This window comes from Crocodylus siamensis, chromosome 1 (assembly GCF_052110815.1).
Source record: "Crocodylus siamensis isolate JL-2025a chromosome 1, ASM5211081v1, whole genome shotgun sequence".
NCBI classification, from domain to species: domain Eukaryota; kingdom Metazoa; phylum Chordata; order Crocodylia; family Crocodylidae; genus Crocodylus; species Crocodylus siamensis.
The window spans coordinates 361,272,182-361,293,704 of NC_143395.1; the positions used below are offsets into that span (position 1 = coordinate 361,272,182).

Below are 21,523 nucleotides of genomic sequence, written 5' to 3' on the forward strand. Positions count from 1 at the left end.
TCTTGAGAAACACTATCTTGATCTTTAAAAAACACTAACAATTAACCAGTAGACGTTACTGAAAATTGAAAGGTGTTTGCTCGTGGTTCAGGATGGAGATGAGTGACTGTTGGTCTTGGGAAGGATCTAGGTGAGCAAGGGAAAAGAAATCATTGAATGAAGAGTAGCTAGAGTATTGAGAACTTAATTGCTTATTATTATTATTTTTTAATAATTTGTGTTGGTGGTATGTGAGCCCAACAATGTTAACTCAAAAGTTAGCAATATTTATTATCTGGAATTTATATAAATGACTGTATTCTACCGATGTTCACTTATTGTATGTACTTATTGTTTAATGTAATCATCTGGAGCTTGTATTGCTTGTGTTTATTATTCAGACTAAGAAGATTTGATTTCATTTTATAAATGGAATTTTATTGCTTACCAGTAAAAACAAAACAACACAAAAAAACCCTTTCTTTAAATTATGCATTAAGATAAAGTGGAATTGTATTAAAGTTTTTATTCTTACAATGTCAATTTTTTCATTCCATAGAACGTTCAAGCTTTTTAGCTTTCTAATTGCTTTTAGACCATTAAAAAGACAGAATTACTTTATTTATGCCTGAAACTTATTTTAAATGATACTGAGTATCCACAGCTTTCATTGAGGCTTCAAGGAGAGTGGCATTATGAAAAATCAGTGTCCATAGTACTGCTCATTTTAAAGTAGACTCACTTCAGTAGACTTTGAATTAGAAAGATGTGTTGTGTTATCTTTCTATTACAAATGATTGAATTAGTTCAGTTTGAGATAGTTCTCATGAAAAGTCTTAGTTGGGAGCTATTTAAGAATGTGATATCATTTATATATGTGGAGGGTTTTTTTTTTGCTAGGAATTCAAGCTAAGTACAGTGGGATACAATGTGATAGAATTAAAAGAAAAAAGTCACATAAAAAAGATATTAGTTACCGCTGAAAATGTCATGTTTTGGTAATCTGTGATGAAAAATTTTGAAACTTTAAAACAACCTTTTGTTGTGGAAAACAATAAAGCTACTGTCTTCAACATTTTGCTAAATGTAGTTATTGAGAATACTGGAGAAAGAAGGTAGAGTAGGTAGAATAAAATATTCTTCTTGCTAAATCTAATTGAAGTGCAGGTCATGTATTATTCATGGTAAAATGAATTCCATTTGTCTTTTCCCTCTTTTGCTCCCACAGATTCTTTTTGTGGTGCTCATGTTAGAAAGTCTTACATATTTCCTTCTTTCTAACTATGTTTACAGGTTTTTGGAAAGCTACCTGTCCACCATCCTGTGCCAGCCCTCTCTTAGTTTTTGTTAACTCAAAGAGTGGAGATAATCAGGGAGTAAAATTTCTTCGTCGATTCAAACAGTCACTAAATCCAGCTCAGGTGTTTGATTTAATGAATGGAGGACCTCATTTAGGGTAATGAATTGGGCAGTCTCTTCAGTATAGTATGGTACTGTGTTGTCTGACCCCTATTTATTGTTTTTCTACAATTTTCTGATATATATTTTGAATAGGCAAATAAGTGTGTGCGCGCGTATGTATGTACGTACTTGTATGTGTATTATATATGTATGCTACAAAAATGGAATTAAACCTGAAGTAGTCTTCTAAATTTCAGTATCTATTCTGGAGGTTTATTGAAATGATTAAATATTTTTTTTAAATGCATATTATTCAGATTTTTCATTAGCTCTATGCTGTTCAAGTTGAATAAAGCAGTTACACACAATGTGTAAATGCCTTTTTATACTTAATGCATAGCTGTAAAAACATTTTTTCTTTCCCTTTCAACATATGTTGTAACAGAGAAGCCAAATATGGCTGATATCCTTTTGAATTTCTATACATAAAGACATATCTAAATATAAATATATTCTATAATATGGTTGGTTAGTATACTAATACACATGTATTATACATGTACATGTTGCATATTAAATTAATACGTTTACATATAAATACACATTTTTATACATATATATTCATTAACACATCATTTGTTTTTGGCTTTGTTTTTCTAACACTTATGCGAATAGATTTATTTGTCATCACTGAAACAAAACATTTAATTAGCAGGCAGTATCAGAGTGGCATGGAGTTAAATAACAAAAATTTTGTGTTAAGGATTTAGTAATTATGGAAGCACTGAATGTAGTTTCAATTATGGCAGCCACCATTCCACTTGCCTTATCTACCAATCTAGCTAACCCTTGCCTTGTAATATCCATGATATTTTAGTCCATGGTCTATCCTGGTCAGAGATGTGCCAATTTCTGGAAATTGCTCAGATTACAACTCATTTGCATTTGAAACCTAAACTATATCTTGAATTTAGGTCTCTACTGGTAAAAAATGTAAAATGTACTAACCAATCACATTATTGTTCTAGCATTTTTAGAGTAGTTTCCCAAACTTCTAAAGGGATTTCAGGATATTATCAAATTATTTTATGTATTTAGATCTGTATTTATATAGGGGCATCACAGCAGTCCCAAAGACTATTTCAACAGCAGCTTTCATGGATTCCAGAATTGTATGTTACAGTACACTTGGAGAGGGAAGGAAAAAATTGTGTAACTGTGCATTAAGTGTGCATATATGTCTAGTCATTGATTTTAAAAAACATGGTTAGTATGACATGCCATCTCACTTTCCTTTCCTCTTAGTCTTGCTTCTCTGCTTGTACTCTCTCCTTTACCTTTCTTTTCTTTGTTACTGATGAGTGTACTTCGTTGTGTACCTAGCCAGGACTTAGAGGACAGAAGAAAGAACTGGAGGGCAGTGGAAGCCAGTAGCATACCTAAGGGGGCAACTGGGGCATCAGGTCTGGGTGGGTGCAGAATTGGTGCAGGGAGAGGAGAATTGGGGTGCATAAATAGGAGCCACTACCCTGCTTACTTGGCTGCCACTGCTAGCCTGGCTGCTGCTGTTAGCGACACAGCCACTGATGCTTCCCTTTGCACTGTTACCCATGGGGCAGAAGTGCTCAGATACGCATTGGGTAGTAACAAGACTATGTTTGAGGGCCCAGTATAAAATATTTTGTTTGTCTTATGTTCCCATGATGATCACATGTGCAGGGTTTATCTCAACTTTCTTTGAATATAGAAGTCACATTAGACTGGAGTCATTACTTAAGTTTTTCCTTGTGAAAACCTCCTAGTAACAACAATGATTACTAGCCATTGGTTACAGTGCCTCAAACCTTTGATATGGATAAGATTTATTACAGCAGTTGGGTGTTCATGATTTAACCCAGCATTTTAACAAGTGCCAATTAAAAAAAATCTTGAAAACATGATATATTGAAGAAAACTTTTCTGGGTAAAATGCTACATATTGTTTACTAGAAATAGCAGAAGCAGTAGAATATTTGTAACAGGCTTCATATTGGTTATGTTTAATGTAGTAATATAATGCTTATCTACATGCCATGATTCTAATGATTTATAAAAGTAAGTCCCAATAAACAAGGAATTTTTCATTGTAATTCCTTCAGGGATTAGGTGCTCTAATCAGTTGCATTTTCCATATATACTTTACAGTTTAAGGCTGTTTCAGAAGTTTGACAACTTCCGGATCCTTGTATGCGGTGGAGATGGAAGCGTTGGTTGGGTTTTGTCGGAAATTGATAAACTCAGCTTGCACAAACAGGCAAGTGTGTGCACTTATTTTTGTCTGGGTTCTTTTGTCCTTCCATAAAATAGTAGATATAGGGCCAAATCCAGTAATCCTTATGGTGAGATATGCAAGTATGTTGAATTTCCATATGTGAATCTAAAGTTACTTTCTGTTGAATCTGTTAATGCCAGTGATGTATAGTTTTAATATATATTTACAATAGATTGTGTACCTGCTAGTTCGACAGAACTTTCCCACGTTTGTGGCTGGAGTCATTCATTTATGACTGACTTAGAGAAACATAACCCTTACTCAGAACTCCCATTGAAAATGGTGGAAAATTTGGGTTGTATAGGAGTTGCAGGTTTTGACCTATAAGCTTTAGTTAGTAATCAGCTCAGTAATTAACATATCACACTTGAAATTGTAAACATGTGTCTTGGTTCATGTTTTCACTTTTTTATGCTGAGTAAATGATTTGCTATGTTGCTGTATTTCAGTGTCAGCTGGGAGTGTTGCCTCTTGGTACTGGAAATGACCTTGCCCGGGTCCTTGGTTGGGGAGGGTCATGTGATGATGACACACAGCTTCCTCAAATTTTGGAGAAGTTGGAACGTGCCAGCACTAAAATGCTAGACAGGTAAGTAATAGCAATAGTGGTAATGTGTTTTTAACAAATTAAAAGGCAATTTGACTGGTGGGATCATTTATCAGTTTTGGTAGAAAAAGTTCTTATCTTAAAAGTAGTTTTTCTCCTATGATGTTTTGCACAGGAGGTGCATGCCAGTGCTTTTGTTCACATAGCAAAGATTCTTGTTAATCTGGACACTTAATCCTTTTTTGTTGGTTATACATAAAGTTGTGCATGTGCCTCCTGCCAAATTACATATTGTTCCTGTTTCTAGCTCTTAGACCCATTAAGATAGTGACCCTGGCATAGACAGTGCATAGGAGAGGCATGGGGGGACATGTGCTCCCCCTGAGATTGGCAGCCACTGCTGCTGGTGGTGGCTTCTGTGGGCAGTCGCTGCTCGCCACCACCCTCCCTCCCCTCGCCGCCACCACTGGCTTCTGCGGGCAGTTGCTGCTCACCATCCTGCCGCTGCCACTGCTGGCTTCTGCAGGCGGTTGCCACTTGCCACCCTGATGCCACTGATACTGCCACCCACAAACAGTGGCTCCCCAGTCTCAGGAGGCACCAGTCAGTCATCCATGGACCCTGTACCCAACTTTTGGCCACATTAAGGCAGTGGCCAGCGTCCTTTTATAAGCTGTAGGCCAGAACAACCCAGCTGTAGTCCAGTGTGGATTGGGTGGCTTTGGTGGTTCATCAGTAGCATGGGGCTTTCCCCATGCCTATGCTGGGCAGGCAGATGGGAGCTGCACCCATGTCACTGCTGCTTCTCCCTAGCTTTGGCATGGGCACAGCTTCCAGCTGGTAGCAGAAGCTGCTCTGGGACCAGGTGTCTACAAACTGTCTGTGATGCCTTTGCTTTTTCCTGTTCCCCCTCTACTTCCACCCTCCTGCCACCCCATCTTCACCCCCCAACTGTGGCACACGCACAACTGGAAGTTGCTTGGCCTCATTGCATCTCCCTACCAGCTCAAAGGTGTGCCCATGCTCATGCCACAGCAGGGTGGGGAGGCAAGCCGGGGGGAGGAAGTGGCAGCAATGTGAACTCAGTTTACAGTTCTGATGCAGCTCCCTGTGGACTGTATGCTGCAAAGCCCCTCGCTGATGACATGGTGCCAGAACCACCTGGCCTGTGTCAGACCAGAGCTGGGAGGGTAGGAAGTAGCAGCAGTGTGAGCACAGCTGGAGGCTAAAATCCTCTGAAAGACCCATTTTCATATGTGTTTTCTTTTTGTGGCACTTTTTTTTTTTTGACGGCTACAAAAGACTTCTGTGATTTGTTATCAGAAACATGAGATTTAGAACTTTTAAAAGCTGCTGTTTCTATCTCCTGCAGGTGGAGTATTATGTCATATGAACTAAAATTACCTTCAAAGCCTTCTATTCTTCCAGTTACTCCAGAAGAGGAATCTGAGGAATGTCAGGTGAGGGATTTTTTTTTTGCACATAGGTAACTTTTATCTTGGTTGAATACCTACATTGAAAAGATAATTAATATGGCTGTAAGAGGAATGGTTGTAGGAGACAAGAAGTGTGCTCAGCTGCATAGTAAGTCAGTTCATGCCATATGTGATTGGAATTTCTAATTCAAAATTAAAAGCCTTCCAATTATTTTGGCTAAAAAAGGATGAGCAACCTTGTAGGACTACAATTAAGAAAGAGCTCTTTTCAAGAATGAAAATTGCTTTCTTATGAGGGCAAACTATTTACTAAATCACAATGAATTTGGGGAAAAATTAAGAAGATGAGTATTGATGGGAGAAATGTCTTTTGCCCCATCCTCCTCAAAAAAACCCAGCCTGGTTCTGATGAAAGTGCCTGCAATTTTTTTCTTTATCCCCTTTCTGTCCTTTTTTAAAAATCCATATCATTGTTGGGCTAATGGAATAACTTTAGCACAGCTTCTGAACAAGCTGCCTACCCACTGCAGCCATTTCGGACCTCTCTGCTGATAAAGTTAAGTGCCAGAAAAGTGCGGTTATGATGGGAAATGAAGTGTCATATTTGGCAAATGTTCACGCAACTGTCCATCTTAGCTTGAGAATAAATCAGAAGCAGAAACTCGTTAGCAGGTTTGTGATTAATGTAATGGCATGGGCCAGTGATTCTCAATGAGGTTGCCCTGAGATCCTTTCAAGAGTGGCACATGGTGCCACATAATGTTAGCACAGTTAAATGTAGAAACGTGATTTATATGATAAACCAAGAGATTTCAAAAAGGAATCCATAGTGTTAAAAACCTTCTGCCCTTTTGTTGTCTTTTGAGTTCTTTGCAACAAAAGAATTGCTTTATTATTTTTCCATAGTAAAAAATTAGTAAAAAAATAAAGCCTGACATTTTCTGAGGGATGCTTTGGAAAGTGAGTCTCTCTAGAGGGCCCTCAAGTCTAAAAAGGTTGAAAACCACTGGTTTAGGCAATGCTAAACCTCTGAGTGGTCAGGAAGTGATGAATTCTGGTGAATTTTTGGATGCACAGATTGAGAGGTGCTGAGGTACCAGAGATCTGCTGTCTTTTTTTTGCATGCAGCTCTGTTCCCAGTGTGTGGGTGCCAGCAGTTTATGGCAGAGACTGTTACATAACTTCATAAGACTGTCAGTATCTTCATATTTTAAAGTAAAAAAACTGGAGGAAATATACATTTAGATCCAGATAGCTCTTCTGTAATATGCTGTTTAGTTTAAGTAAAAAGAAAATAGTTTTATTTGAGAGTGGTTACTGTAGGTCATTTTACTATCATCATTATGAATTATAAAGCATTATTTTGTTAGGTTTTGTGTGTTTTTCTCTGTATCCATCTTAACTGTTTCTGCAGCATTTATACTGTGTTTTACTGAGTTTACAGTATTTCAGGGGAAAAAATCTGATCAGATGTGTTATATCAAATTGCAGCACTGATTAGAAAAAGTTGGATATTGACTCATTCTTATAATACAATTCGGTCTCAGAAGACCATGGTGTAGCTCAAATATCAGGGTATTTGCTCTTCTAAGCTAGGCTTTATTTTCATCTTAGAGCTCTGGGCTAGGGACAGAAGTTGTGCATCAACTGGCTTAAGTGTTCAGAAACTCATTTTTAACCTGTAACAGAATAGAGACTCAGTGCACATAAACCAGTTTCAAAATGGACAAAACTGGTTTAAGATAAATCTGGCTGAATGTAGTATCAGACTTAATTGACTTGGGTCAAACTGGTTGATGGAACTTGTGTCCTAGAACCCTTCCTGGTTTAAGTTAAATAAGAGTCCCCCAGCATCCCAGCATGCTTTTCAGTCCTGGGCTGGGCTGTCTGCTCCAGAGAGCAGGGTTGGCTCTGCCCTTTTCCCTAGTCAGAGCTCCGGCTGGCTGAGAAGGAGGTGAAGACTGCAGGCACAGCAGTGTCTGCCTCCCCACACCCCTCACTGCTCAAGCAGGGATCCCCTATCTCCCACAGCACAGACTCCAGCAGTGCACACCCCAGCCGGCATCTGTTCATGGTCATGCCACCCCCATGTTAGCTAATGCTGAGAGGTGTATATGTGTGCGTCTCCAATTTCACTGGAACAAAGGCAAACAGAACAGTGTCCACTTAGGGCTTTTTGGAGCTAATCAGCAGGTCTGCTGGTAATGTCCCCCCATTCTTCCTTAAAAATGCTTTGCAAAAAGCTGTTTAAGAAGAGCTTGAACTCATGAGAGGGAGGCTTTGGTTTCTTGATTAGCTGTTAAGCTTTGTGTTCTGATAAGCTCCTTGCTGGCTGCTGGCTTGCTGTCATTATTCAGGAGGGGACAGGGAGAGGTGTGAGAGATGACCTGGTTTGCAATGAATGCAGTGTCTGTCAGTTTGCTGCAGACAGCATGAAGAAGCAGGAAGAGGGAGATTGACAAGTTTAGTATCATCAACAGAAGCATGTACTCCACACAAGCATTTCTCCTTCCCCTCGCCCCACCCTTTGGTTCAGCGTGCTGGCTGGGGTCTGGCAACACTCTCCACCCCTTGAGCAGTAAGCGGGAGCGGGGAGGGGGGCTAAAGCCTGGCAAAGGCTGCTTCTCCCTCCCTCTCCAGGAATACCCTGGCTGGGGACTCTGCAGGTCAGGTTGGGGGTTTAAATCGCTCCCTAATCGTAATGTCTTTCTGGGGCCTGGCCACACCCCTCACCTCAGCTCAGCATTACGGAAGGGAAGGGAGGGCTTGCTCTAGCGCATCCTGGCTTCTAGCCCGAGCCACTGCAGGCATGTTGCCTGCATTTCCTGAATCAAAAGTGTGCGTCTGTCCACTTGCAAATTGGTTCAATCTCTGCAGGTTAGACTAACCAGCAGAGGTTGAATCAATTCAGGCTCAAGCTTTTTGAATATCTGTCCCTAGCCCTTGAGTGAATATGGATGTATACAGGAAAAGGAGAAAGATATCTACTCCTATTCCCTATCAAGAATGAAAACACAAGTAACTAATAATCAGTCTTTAAAAGAACAAATAAAACGGTCCTTTTAAACTTTAGAAGCACAGACTTCTATTTAACTTCAGTCTATAAGTTTTTAATCAGAATTTCCTTTAAAAACTAGGATTGTTTCTGAGGTTACAAACGGTTATCTTCTTTGTGGCAGAATCAGCTGTGAAGGGATGTATTCTGGCACAGCAAATCCAATAGACGTACAGAGACAGATGTTGCTTGCAGTATTGTCCTGCAGGATCAGGTCCCTACTGCTCCCAAGGCTTCAAGGGCTGGATCCTGGGGGACAACAGCCATGGGTGCTTGGCCCTGACCCATGGCAAAGGTCTGCAAGTGCTGAGTGGAGAAGTGGCTTCCTTGTTCAATACTTGCAAACACAGGGCTTCAGGGTGCCTGGCCCCAATCTCTAAGGAAATTTCTGGGAGGGAACTGGGGAAGCAACTTCTCCACTCTGTGCCTGTAGGCACAAGGTTTCAGGGGCCAAATCCTGCAGATCAGCAGCCCCAGGTACCTGACCCCAACCTAGGGCATGCATCTAGAAGGTCTTTTTTTTTTTACTGTGCTTATGTAACTGATATAAGGACCATACACAATTGCAAGCAAATACTAGGGGAGTAGATGGGGATGCCTCAGAGCCTATGGTCTTCCTCATTCTATACTTGCAGATGCATAACCTGGTTCAGGCCAGGCACCTGGAGTTTTTGTCCTGCAGGATTGGGCCCCTGCAGCCCCTAGAGGTATACCTGGGGAGGCCAGAGTGGAGGTTGCCTCAGCTGTTCAAGCTCTCATGCCATAAGCAAATAGACATTCTCCATGAAAAGTACTATGAATCATCATGCCCAGAATTTTGGGCATTTGTGGTATGATGGGGCATGAATATCTGTTGACTCCAGTTTTGGATGCCGTAAAAATTTTATGGCAGCACAAGGGCAACATCTATTTGCAGCCCATCACAAGGTCAAGTGTGAAAATATGTTCCTTGAGGCATCCCTATCTACTCCCTGAGTATTTGTCTTTCTTCTGTATGATCCTTATACCACGTGCACGAGTATAGGAAAGAAGAAATCCTCATATTTGTCTGCTTGTGTTTATGTAATGGCAAAGCAGAATCTGTCTCTAATGGGTTTTTCAGGTTTAGATTTTGATAGTATTATACCAGCTTATTAACTTCATAGTCAATAAGGCCCTCACAGAATAAGGTATTATTCAGTATTAGAGGGGATTTCAGAATATAGTCTGAAAACTGTTACTATACATAAATAAATGGCTTAGTTTCATGGTAACTTCATTTTTTGCAGGGGAAGGAAGAGAGAAATTTTCTAGATTATTATCTAGAAAATTGGTGATGTCAATGTCAGCCATCAAGGGTGACCAAAAGAAGGAAAAAGAGTTGTTAATTGTATCTTTAGCCCAGAAATATTTTGCCAGTTTCCCTCTAGAACAAAAGAGCATGCTAGTTCAAGGTTCTACTGTTACTGTGACTTTTTGGCTGTTAAAAATACAGTTAAAGGCCACGTATAACTGTTCTGTCCTAGGTGTAGATCTAATACCTTGGAAAAAAATCCTACTTCTCTATTAATATAATTATTGCTTTGTGTTAAACACTAACAAAGGTTGATGTGAAGACTCATGTTTGCTTTATTTTCAGATATCTGCCTATGAGGATTCAGTAGCTGCTCATCTTGCAAAAATCCTCAATTCTGATCAACACTCAGTTGTCATATCATCTGCCAAGTGAGTTGATGGCTTTAATGTAATACATGCAAGATATATCTATGTAACATCATCATACAGGGCTATAAAATAAACTCTCCTGTAAGCTTGAGTTCCCTCTGTCTAGCTCAGCTGCCTTGACCTAACTCTGTCCTGATTTTATAAATTGTGAAGTGCAGTGGATAAAATTCTATAGTTATGTGGTCTTGTGCCATTATATTGTATGGCTTAATTTTTACCAAGTCAAGTTCAGCGACTTATTTAAAAAATCTTGAAAGCAAAATAATTGTTTAAGTAAAAAGATATATCATTAGATTAAAAATAGATTAAAGTATTAAAACTCAGTGCTTCGAGTTTAAATGAAAATCATATTAATACTACAGCCCTGTCGCATCTTACGCGTGGGTTACATTCTGAAGTCAGCACGTAAGGCAAAAATCACGTATAGCTGAAACTGCCCTTCCCGCCGGGCTTCGGCACTGAGCAGCCGCTGCCACTGCAGGGCCTGGCCAAGTCAGGTGCGGCGCCGCACAGCCCGTGCGTGCAGTGCAACAACTGCGCCTTCCGTACGCACTTCTCGCCCCTCTCGTCCTCCACTGCCTCATCCTGCCAGGGCAGCCCGCTGAGCGTGAGCAAACTGCTGCCCCCCAGCCATGCATGGCGTATGCAGGCAGTACCACGCAGAGCCACACTACGCGCCGTGCCCCAGCCAGCATCTGCCGGCCAGCCCCAGCAGCTGAGCACGTATAGCTGAATTTGCATAAGTTAAATACGCGTAAGATGTGACTCGACTGTATGTAGAAGTGATTTGGTTCCCTTAGAACATCTTTTGCTCATATGCAGTCTCTAATAAGCATGCACACTGGGAAAATAGGAGTCTCCAGTATGGTAGCTCATTAAAATAGGAGTCGAACCATAGGATTTTTATACCAAATTTAAATGCCTCAGATCAGAAAGGTTCCTCTCCCTAGAAATCCCAAATGCCACATAAAGCTGTAACATGCTGTGCTTCTAGCTGAGCGAAAAGGATTTTTTTACATTTGACACTGGCCAACAGACTGATGTTATCTCCAAGATGGTATGCAGTTGTCATTACTGTTGTTCATCGTAACTCCAGATTCAAAGTGTTTAGAATATCTTTTTGAGGGAACATAATTTAAAACTAAACAACATCAACAGTAGTTAATTCAAGTGCCTACAACAAATTTGTTGTACTTCTGCAGCATATACATCCATAGCCAAATTCTGGACTCAATTGCACTAATAAAAGCCCATTGAACCCACTGTCATTTGCACAAATATTTCTCAGGGTACAATGCGACTCAGCAGCCAGTCATGCATTGAAAACTATTTTGGATAGTTCTTGCCACCCACAAACAGGCCCAAGGACAGATGTTATTGGGATTTCAGATGGGTGCAAGGGTTCCCCAACAAGTGGTGTAATTTGTAATACTGCAATCTAAGCCAACTGAGGGGAACACAAGCTTGCTAACAACTTTGATAAAGTCAGTGATACTGATGAATACCTATGTATATGTTTCCAAAAAAGCAAATAAACAAAAAGGTCCTATTAATTTCAGCTCAGATAAAAGTAAGTGAGATGGGTAGGGAAACAATGTATACAAAATTGTTGAATCAATAGGTGAGAAGTGTTCTTAAGTTTAGCAGCAGATTTAGCAACCCATAGTGAGCTAAAAATAGAGAATATCTACTTTTAGAAATGATTTGATAATGTCCACTTTACAACCCAAATGGTCTACATTAGTATGTATTGTAAACTAATGGTCGTAATGTTATTATTCATTTTTCTCTTTCTGCCTGTAAAGTGTTTATTTCTAAAGCTTTTGGTATAGCAGGTTTTTATCTTATTCTTCTCAGAAATGACATATGGGAGCATGATTTAAGCTTGGTGGAATTTTAGTAAGAAAACAAAACAAAGTTAATACATCCAGTAATTAATAGTAAACTTCCATCCAGTTAATTTAATTTTATTTTTATTTAATTTCATTTTTTATTTTTCCATCCTCCCCTCCTTTTTTTATGCAAAGGATATTATGTGAAACTGTAAAGGACTTTGTTGCCAAAATAGGGAAGACCTATGAAAAAGCTATGGAAAATGCAGATGAAGCTGATTCCATGACCCTTAAAGTAAGAATGAAGTTTTTTGTAACATTATTTTTTTCCTCAAATATTTGTTAGACTTTTGTAAATGTTTTAAATGTTACAGTTCAGAGGGATCACATGTTCTTCTCCCAGAGTAATTCAGGAAGCTGTGTTCTGTTCTTCCTGAGGTCAGTGGTTATAATATGCTTTTCTTTTCAGTAGGGAGTCCAGTTATTTCAACAGAACTTTAATTTAAAGAATACCCTATTAAATTTGCCGGTAATTACATTCTTTTTGTCTTGGTTGCACAAAACAAAATGGGGACTTGGCAATGTCGAAAAACTTGTTTATTTTTCCGTTAGTTGATGACCTAGGCATAGCTTTTACACTGGAGAAAACAGATGAAGCTCACAGTTGTATGCACAAAATAAATAGAAATATGCTGCTTGAGAAATTCAGACTTCTCTTTAAAAGGGATTATGTTAAATGCAGTGAAACAATAGGATTATAAAATGAGAGAATCCAGCTGGAAGTAGGGGCTCTGGTTTTACAGATATTGTAAACTAGGCTTCAAATGGCAGAACCTTGTCCTAGTGGAAAGGGGGAGGAGGGAAAGAAATTCTTGTTTCAAAGAACACAAGGAATTAAAAAAGAACGCTTAGTCTGTTGACCCTGGTACTGCACTGAAGTTACTTTGTGGTAGGCTCCACTATATTATTGACTGATACATCAAAAACAATAATCTCTTTTTTCCAGTGGAACTATGGTCTCAATTGTAGAGATGGGCTTTTTAAAAGTGTTCAGGAATGATCTAGTTCTGTTCCCCTTGACTTCTGTGAGGGCAGCCACAGCCGTGCCTAGCACTTTAGAAAATCCCGCTCATGATCTTTAAGTGCAAGTTTGTATGGCAATTCTATTGTCCAGCAAATAGTTAATTAGATGTAGTTCAATGCTAGGCTTTTAAGACCCAGCACCAGAACCTCGTAGTTGACTTTGGTAAATATAGTCACCTCGGTGATTTTTTTTTTTTTTTTTTTTAAACTCATTCGTGTGTGTGTGTGACTTTGCCAGTGTTCAGAATTAAATGAGAAGCTAGACCTGTTGCTCCAGACTCTTCACACTGAAGCCCAGGCTACTCCCATGCTGCCACATATCACTCCCCCCATTGTGGAAGAAGAAGTGGAAGAGTATTCAAGTGAAGAATCCTTATCGGAAAGTAAGGAGAGTGAAGGAAAGTCTTCTATCCAGAAGATCTTCAAACCAAGAGAACAGTTAATGCTGCGGGCAAACAGCTTAAAGAAGGCTGTAAGGCAGATCATTGAACAGGCAGAAAAAGGTGCGTCAGCAAGGCTTTGCTTGTTAACCACAGAGGGAAACTTTTTTTTTTCTCTAGCATAGAATTCCATTGTGAAAACTGGATTTCAGTATTTTCACACAAGTTGAATAGACAGATTATTACAAGAACAGACAGATTTAGAAATGTTCTTTTGGGGTGGAGGTGGGGGCGGGGGTGGGGGCAGAGGTCACTGTCGGTCCTAGAACACTTTGGCCATCCAGGCCTTGTGTTACAGCACAGCGCTCTGACCCCTCCATGCCTCAGCCACTTTCCCTACCTTCTGTTACCAGCTGAATGATGAGTCCTGCCCCATATTGGACTGCTACTGATCTTATGTATCTGGCTGTATCATACTGTGCTTGTTCCTGTGCTAATAGACAAAATGGCACCTTTAATATTTGCAGCCAAAATAAGTATCTAGCAGGCCTGTTCACTCCAATCTGTGGAATTGCTGCTAAGCTCTGCCCTTTTGCTCCCTGTGCCACGTTGTTCTGAATTAGCGAACGGATGACAAACATGAGATTATTTTTAATTTTTACATGTAAACGGCATTCCTATTTCCCCCTTTTGCCAAATCTTGAAATGTAGAGACAGAGGTGGAACTGGCTGGTACTGCACACCCTGCAACCCCTATTCACTTTGTATTTTTGCCACTGACATGCATTGAGCAGCCAGAAAGCCCACTAGTTTTCAGCAGCCCAAAAAAAAAAGAAGTGTCATCTTCCCTAGTAATAGTGAACCTCTGGCTGCTGTTACTCCTGCATTGTGGATGGCCACTCTTCTTTTCCCTCCCTGCTGTTAGATCGGAAGCCACTGGAGGATGCAGGGTGTGTGGGGCAGGGATGGATGCAGGACAGGAGGGTGAGGTGGCATTTTAGCACCATTCTGGTGCCCAGGGCCTATGCCCCTCTTGTCCACCCATAGTTATGCTGCTGTGTACAGAGTTGTTTCAGTGACTATTACTCATATTCTTTCTTTCTAGAAAAGCAGCACACTGCTTTTAAGATATAATAGGGATTAACAATGATTTTAATGCAAAAATTATGTCAAACTAACAGTCAGATTGTAAATTGGCCACCAGAAGTGAGGGACCAGTTTTTTTCCAGGTGCTCCCTATATGCAGCTTTCACTAGTGTCAATAGGAGACCCCTGCATGCAGCACTGAACAATCCAGCAATGGAATACAGTGCGAAGTTGTGATTCTCAGAGCAGTGTTCTCTTGCCTAGGTTGCACATATGTAAGAATTTTTGCTCCTCTTTGCTGATGAAATGTGGAATTTTTATATTTGACGACATGAAAGATTTTACCCTGAAACAGACGAAATGCATTTTGCATTCTGCTGTCAGTGGGTTTTCTAGCCTGTGGCTTTTGCTCCCTGAGGAACTCTTCAGCCAGTGCCTCCCAGATAAATCCCAGTCTTTAAGCAAAAAAACCCCCAAACAAATAAGACAACACTCTGCCTTGTCCTGGACACTTAGCACAGCTGCTTGGCCTCTTCTTGTAGCAAGCTGTTCTGTTCACAGCTCACTTTCTTTTTGTATTACTTACTCTTTTGGGATCTTTTTAAAGCACCTAGTATTTGTCATCAGCAAAGGTTGCTGCACTGCTCCTGTTCTGATAGGGCAGATGAGACCTGTTACTGTTATTTATAAACCCTATACTAGTGCTACAGAAATAGGATGTTAAATCTTCCACATATACATATTTCTCTAAAGACACGTTAACGTTTCCTGCTTTGATAAGCAGTTGTGGATGAACAGAATGCTCATACTGAAGAACAAGAGAACCAGCCTGCTCTAGAATATAGTAAAGAATTGGAAGAATCCAAGGAAGAGGAAAAAGAGGAAGATACAAGGGAACATGAATTCCAGTCAAGTAAGCAAACTAAGAGTAAATTACTTTAAAAAAGTAACTAAAGAACAACTTAAAAACATTTTAGTTTTTAGAAGCAAAAATTCTCATTTCATAATTAATGGAGTTAGACCATTTCCAATGTTAGTGCGATTTTGCTACTATTATATTGATATTGATATTATTTCTATTTTCTGAAAATAAATTATTCTTTTTGTATAAACTGTGCTCTGGAACTCTGCTTTGTATCCCCTGAGCCACGCGTATTATTGCAGTGGAGTTTGTAAGAACTGTGTGACTTAAGTGAAGGTTTGACTTTTTTTTACAAAGCATAGATTAATATTCCATGAAAACTGTAACTTTTGGTGACCTGAAACTAGCATATTTCATGGTGTATATGTCAAGTTTTGAAGACAAATTTTTAACTCTGAAAATTCAGCTTTGACTTATACACCATCCCCTGACTCAGTGTGGAGGTGCTGGAAGCCTGGGGTGGACTCATGTGAGAGGTGTCATGCTGGCAGGCTCCCAGGGAGTTGGATTGGGCCCCTGGGGCTGGCCGGGGAGAGATGCGGGGTGCTGCTGTCACAAAGGGAAGGACTGCCATCCCCCCCAGGAGAGGGGGGAAGCTCATCTCCTGTGCAGCTCATTCCTTGACTTGGGGGCAGGCAGGGAGGCTCTGCCAAAAGCAGGATAGCCCCCCCCCACTTGTGTCTTCAGCAGGCTCCTGGAACTGGCAAGATACCTGGTGCTGCTTGGGAAGGGGCAGGCTTGCCTAGGTGTCAGAGGGGAGGCTGGCCTTGCCAAACACCCTCAGTCTTGGTGTATAAGAGAAGTTTCTCTTTCTTTTGTATTTTGCGTAATAGTTAAAGATTGTTGGATCTGAAACTCTGGTGTTTCAAATGTGTGAGCTACTGGGCTCTAGTATGTTTCTTTCTATCTCTGTTGTGATGATTATTTAGAGTCATAGAGTAATAAAGTTGGAAGGGACCTCACAAGGTCATCTAGCCCAAACCTTGCTTAAGGTAGTAGGATCTTCCTTCTTTAAACCGTTACAGTCTAGTGTTTGTTTAACCTGCTCTTAATAACTTCACTTTGATATGAAGTGAATAGCAGAAACAGAAGCCAGTCCAAACCCTCTATCATCTCATGGTTAGTGAATTCTGGAGAGGTGAAAGACTGAGGTTTAAATCACTGCTCTGAATCAGGAGAAGAGATTGAGCTTCTCTTCTCTTTCTCTGTGCCATATGGGGGCCTTAAGCACTGCTATATACAGCAAGTATAACCACTGCGTACTCCGCCTTTTCCTGTCAATTTAGCTTTTTGCCTTTAATAAAGAAGCACAAAAATGGTATGGAACTGTTTAATTTGAGTTGAACAAGATGTTTCATTCCACTTCAAACATATTGTTTCAGTTTGCCAAAAATATATAGTAACCTAGAAAAAAATGTTAATCTTTTCCCTTTTTTCGTTAATCTACTAAACTGGTTCTGTTGAGTTTTTCTGATACCTTTGCAATCAGCAGGAGAATGAAGCCCTTTTGCAACTGGTACACATTGAAAAGATTGATATGAGTTGTACTGAAACTGAAAATGATATGTTAGAATTGATTGCATCAAGAGGACAGAGTTTAAGTATCAGGTGGAAATGGCTAAGGATCTCTAAAAGAAGGTGGTTTTTATTTAATGATGGAACCTTAGTTGATAATGTCTTGTCCTGAATTCCTGAGATTTAGGGTTTAAAAATATAGCAGTCTGTCAGTGCTACTTAATGGATAATACATTTTCAACCTTTAATTTTGAGATTTTTTTTCATTGTGTGGAAATCTTCCCAAGTTACTGTTTTTCATGTGATGAATTGTTTGGTTTAAAGAAGGAAGAATTTAGAATTCTTTAAAGTCTGTTACTGAGCCCTGATTTCTTTGCCAGAATGGCATAGTTATGGAGCAGTAACTATATGTACTATAATTAATATTCTGTCTCTGTTAATATATTGTATAAAAGGATTGATGTACAGGGACTGATGCTAATAAGATGAGTACACTTAACAGAAAAGCCAAAGTTTCAGCGACTGCAGGAATATGGAATCTGTATTTGTCTCTTCTAGGTGGTCCCTTTTCAGTCAGTGTATGGAGCATACAGATAGGTTCATGTGGGAAGTTTCTGTTTCTGTCACGAGTGTCAAACCTGTTTTGAGAGGATTTCAGGTACTAAGCCTGAGATTTTATGAGTATTGAATTATATTGCAAAACACAACAAGCAAGTACATTTTTAATTCCAAACAGTCAATTCCCATTAGAATGGGGCTGTACGATATGTTGGAACACCTAATTGCAAGACCTGAGCTAAAATGGACTGGTGTCACAGAGAACCTGGGCCATTTACCTCTTTTCTTTAGACTTTTTTTTTAAGTCTCTGCTTTGTAAGCAAACTTTTGTGTTAAGTTTGTGCATTCACAGCTTCAGTTCCTGAAAGACCTGCTGCCTATCAGAACCTAAATGTATTAAATTATATAAAGGGTTGTTATGGCTACCATCATCCCTGCTTAAATATCCTAATTATCACATTTTTTTCCTTGCCAAAAAGAGAAAAGAAGCAAAGCATGACTCAAGGAGTTTAGGGGGTTTTGATTCTTCTGATTTTTTTTTCCTAGTCTGTTTGGAATGGTCATCTATACTGAACTTCTTTGTGCATCAAATAATCATGGTTTCCTAGAGTAACATTATTTCTGTAATGATTGGAAAGCTGTTCCTACATCTAAAATGCACGAAGTGGAGCACATATTAATTCTGTCTGTGGGAGGTGGGTGTTTAGGGAGAAAGCGTGAAACATGAATTCAATTATATGCAATGAAGCACCAGTTTTACTCGTTAAGGCTCTGCTGGCTTTTATCAGAGCATGAGCAGCAAAAGTTTATCTTTATTGCAGCTTATCCCCATGCGTCTCGTCTGTCAAATAAGGAGCAGCTGTTCTGCTGATTTTTTTTTTTCTTTTAATGTAACCGCCTTGTTCCTGAATAGAGGGAACAGATTGTAAGAACAGCACTGTGAATTTTTCAGTAGCATTATGATGAGTGAACGCTAATTGTGTTCTGAGAGTTATTTTTTTTACCCGCTGAGATTTGTCCCTCAGTCAGTTGAAGAAGGTAATGTTTTCCATGCATTAATTACCTCAGTATAAATATTTAATAAACTCTTGTTAGGTAAAATTTAAATATAACTTGCTAATTTTATTTCTACTTGGTTTCAAACATTTTGGAATTGTCTGGTCAGGCATGTAGGCCAAGGATTGTTTTGTGTTGATGCTGTGTCTTACAACACTATTGCTTGATAGCTGCTGAAGCTAATTCATAGATAGTAAAAGCCAGAAGGGACCATCTTGTATAACAGAGGGCACAGAATTTCAGCCAGTTATCCCTCTGCTGAGCCAAATAACTTGTTTTTGTCTAAAGCCTGTCACCAAAAAAAAATCTAGCTTTAATCCAAAGATAAAAAGGGATGGACAATCTACTGCTTCATTGATAACTTATTCCAGTAGTTAATCACCCTCACCATTCAAAATATTTGCCTCATTTCTAATTTTAATCTGTTTGACTTGAATTTCTGGCCTTTGGCCCTTGTTATGCTTTACTTTGCTAGATTAGGGAGACTTTTTAGTACCTAGTATATTATCTTTGTGGAGGTATTTATGCAGCATAATCAAGATACCTCTCAATCTTCTTTTTAATAAGCTACCCATTCTCTCAAAATCTCTTGTAAGGCAGTTTTTCCACTTCTTGAATTACCTTTTGCTCTTTTTTCTGTCACTCTCCAGTTTTGCTGTTTAATCATTCACTTGGTGAACTGCAGAACATTTAAACACTTGCTCTGTTGGTAGCATACATGTTTATACTATTCTTTTTTTAATAATTTATTTCCTATTAATTTTTTAAACAAATGGTTATGCAGGTGGGAAGAAAAAATATGCAGGTCATCTAACTGCTTTGTAGTTTTTCTTATCCATGATTCTGGAGCTGGCCAGGGTTTAGCTTCAGGAGGTTTTGTGATTCCTTTTATTGGATCAGCTGAACAGTTGGGAGAGAGGCTGGACATGCTTTTGGGCACAAAATGCCTTTTACTTCAGGTTTGGGAAGCAAGTAGACATAGGCTAAGCTAAACTAAACCCCCACAATGTTTTCTGTTTATCTGCATGTAAATCAGGGGTTGGCCACCTTTTGTAAACCAGCCAGCACCATAGGCTGCCCATCCCCTGCTGTGACCCAGTTTTTCCTGCTCTGGCCACATACAGACATTGTTTCTCCTGGGAGAGTTGCTGCTTTCCCAGTACAAAACAAATATATATGGATGTTCCAATTTTTTTCCGCGAGCAAAAATGGCTGCTCCAAGTGAATCCAGTAACAACCAGGATTAAATCGCTCCCAGGAGTGTTTTTTGTGGGAGAGTGAATGTCTGAAAACAGTTCTTCCTAGGAGAAGTTGCAGCACGGTCTTTCAGCATCCCATGATACTTTGCTTCTGCTCTGGCCATGCATGGAGCAAAACACTGCCCCTTCACAACCGAGCAGCTGATCTTCCGATCTCACATCCTTTCACTGAGAAATAACTTGGGCAAGTCTTTTGACCTTTCTGCATCTAGTTTTCCCATCCCATTGACAGATGAGGGACATTTTTCAGAGAGTATTAGGTACAATTAATAGTTAATATTTGTAAAATACTTTGAGACTGTGAAACTTAAACATCAAACCCACAAATATACACCCCTTAATTAGTGCACAAATGTATATTTCAGTTTGCATTTTGTTCTAACTTTTTTGCACAGCCAAAACTGCACCAAGATCTCCAGATCGACGTACAAGTCGAGCTCTCCATTCTCAAACAGGCTCTTTCTCTGCCGCAGCCTTGGCAGCCAGTAAAGAAAACCTCCCAGTGCTTAACACTAGAATAATCTGTCCAGGTAATGATTGATTCTGAACTCTTCTTGTCCATTCAATAACTTTATATGCCCTTATGTGATTTGAATCAAACTGTGCTCTTACATACCTTTACCCAAGGATATCAAATAATTTTCTAAAAAAGCTGTTGAATAGATATGTGCAACGTTTTTGTGTTGCAAATGTGCAGTATCAAATGTGGGTTAATTTAAAATGCCTCTTCTCACTGAGCTGAGCAAATGCATGGCAAAAGTATAGCACTTGTTTTTGGAGAATAAGGAGCAGAACTGGGAGACCTCTATATCTTTCGTTACTCTCTATTCAATGGAATAATTAACCTTATTCCTTTTTTACTAAATGAGACTCTGGGGGGAAGAATACCATAAATGAGTCTATACAAAGGTACTTTCCATCAATGAGAACTGCAAAATTGTTCATATTCCCATGTGCACATTTCTCCCAAAATGTCTGTCTGTCTCCAAGCAGGCTGACCCTTCAGAGCATATTGAGATGTATATACAGAGGCTTAATAAAATGTCATTAGCCGTGGTAGCTTATAATGAAACAGGTTTGTATATCAGTTTAACTGAAACCTTTTGGAAAGCGCATTTTATTTGCATTAATGGCATATTGCATTCTTTTGTGATTTTTGTATAAGTCAGTTTGGGGGTTGGCAGCTTCCCAGTGAACAAAAATTACAAACTTTAACCCTTTCAGTAGTAGAAAAAAGAACTGTTCTTTAGCTCCTTACTTGGCTTCCAAGACGCAAACACCTGTTTTCTCATTTGTCTACATCTTGTTGCTCCCTATCCCATCACACCTTTCAGGGTGTGGACACACAAACAGAGCCCTTGGAAGGGCAGTGTTTCAGAAGAGCAGTAGCTGGTATATT

At 39.5% G+C, this 21,523-nt stretch overlaps 1 protein-coding gene and 1 long non-coding RNA gene across 3 annotated transcripts in view; one reads left to right on the forward strand and one right to left on the reverse strand.

Moving 5' to 3' along the window:
* The window catches only part of DGKH (diacylglycerol kinase eta), a 266,880-nt gene that overhangs the window by 190,144 nt on the left and 55,213 nt on the right, over positions 1-21,523 (forward strand). For both annotated transcript variants that reach the window (XM_090025097.1, XM_090025089.1), the window contains 9 exons: positions 1,273-1,435; positions 3,565-3,673; positions 4,141-4,280; positions 5,611-5,698; positions 10,348-10,433; positions 12,461-12,560; positions 13,587-13,851; positions 15,599-15,727; positions 20,520-20,654. In XM_090025097.1, the coding sequence (XP_089881223.1) occupies positions 1,273-1,435; positions 3,565-3,673; positions 4,141-4,280; positions 5,611-5,698; positions 10,348-10,433; positions 12,461-12,560; positions 13,587-13,851; positions 15,599-15,727; positions 20,520-20,654 (1,215 nt within the window). The remainder of the gene's footprint in view (positions 1-1,272; positions 1,436-3,564; positions 3,674-4,140; positions 4,281-5,610; positions 5,699-10,347; positions 10,434-12,460; positions 12,561-13,586; positions 13,852-15,598; positions 15,728-20,519; positions 20,655-21,523) is intronic.
* The window catches only part of LOC149874956 (uncharacterized), a 153,714-nt gene that overhangs the window by 50,066 nt on the left and 82,125 nt on the right, over positions 1-21,523 (reverse strand). The window lies entirely within an intron of this gene.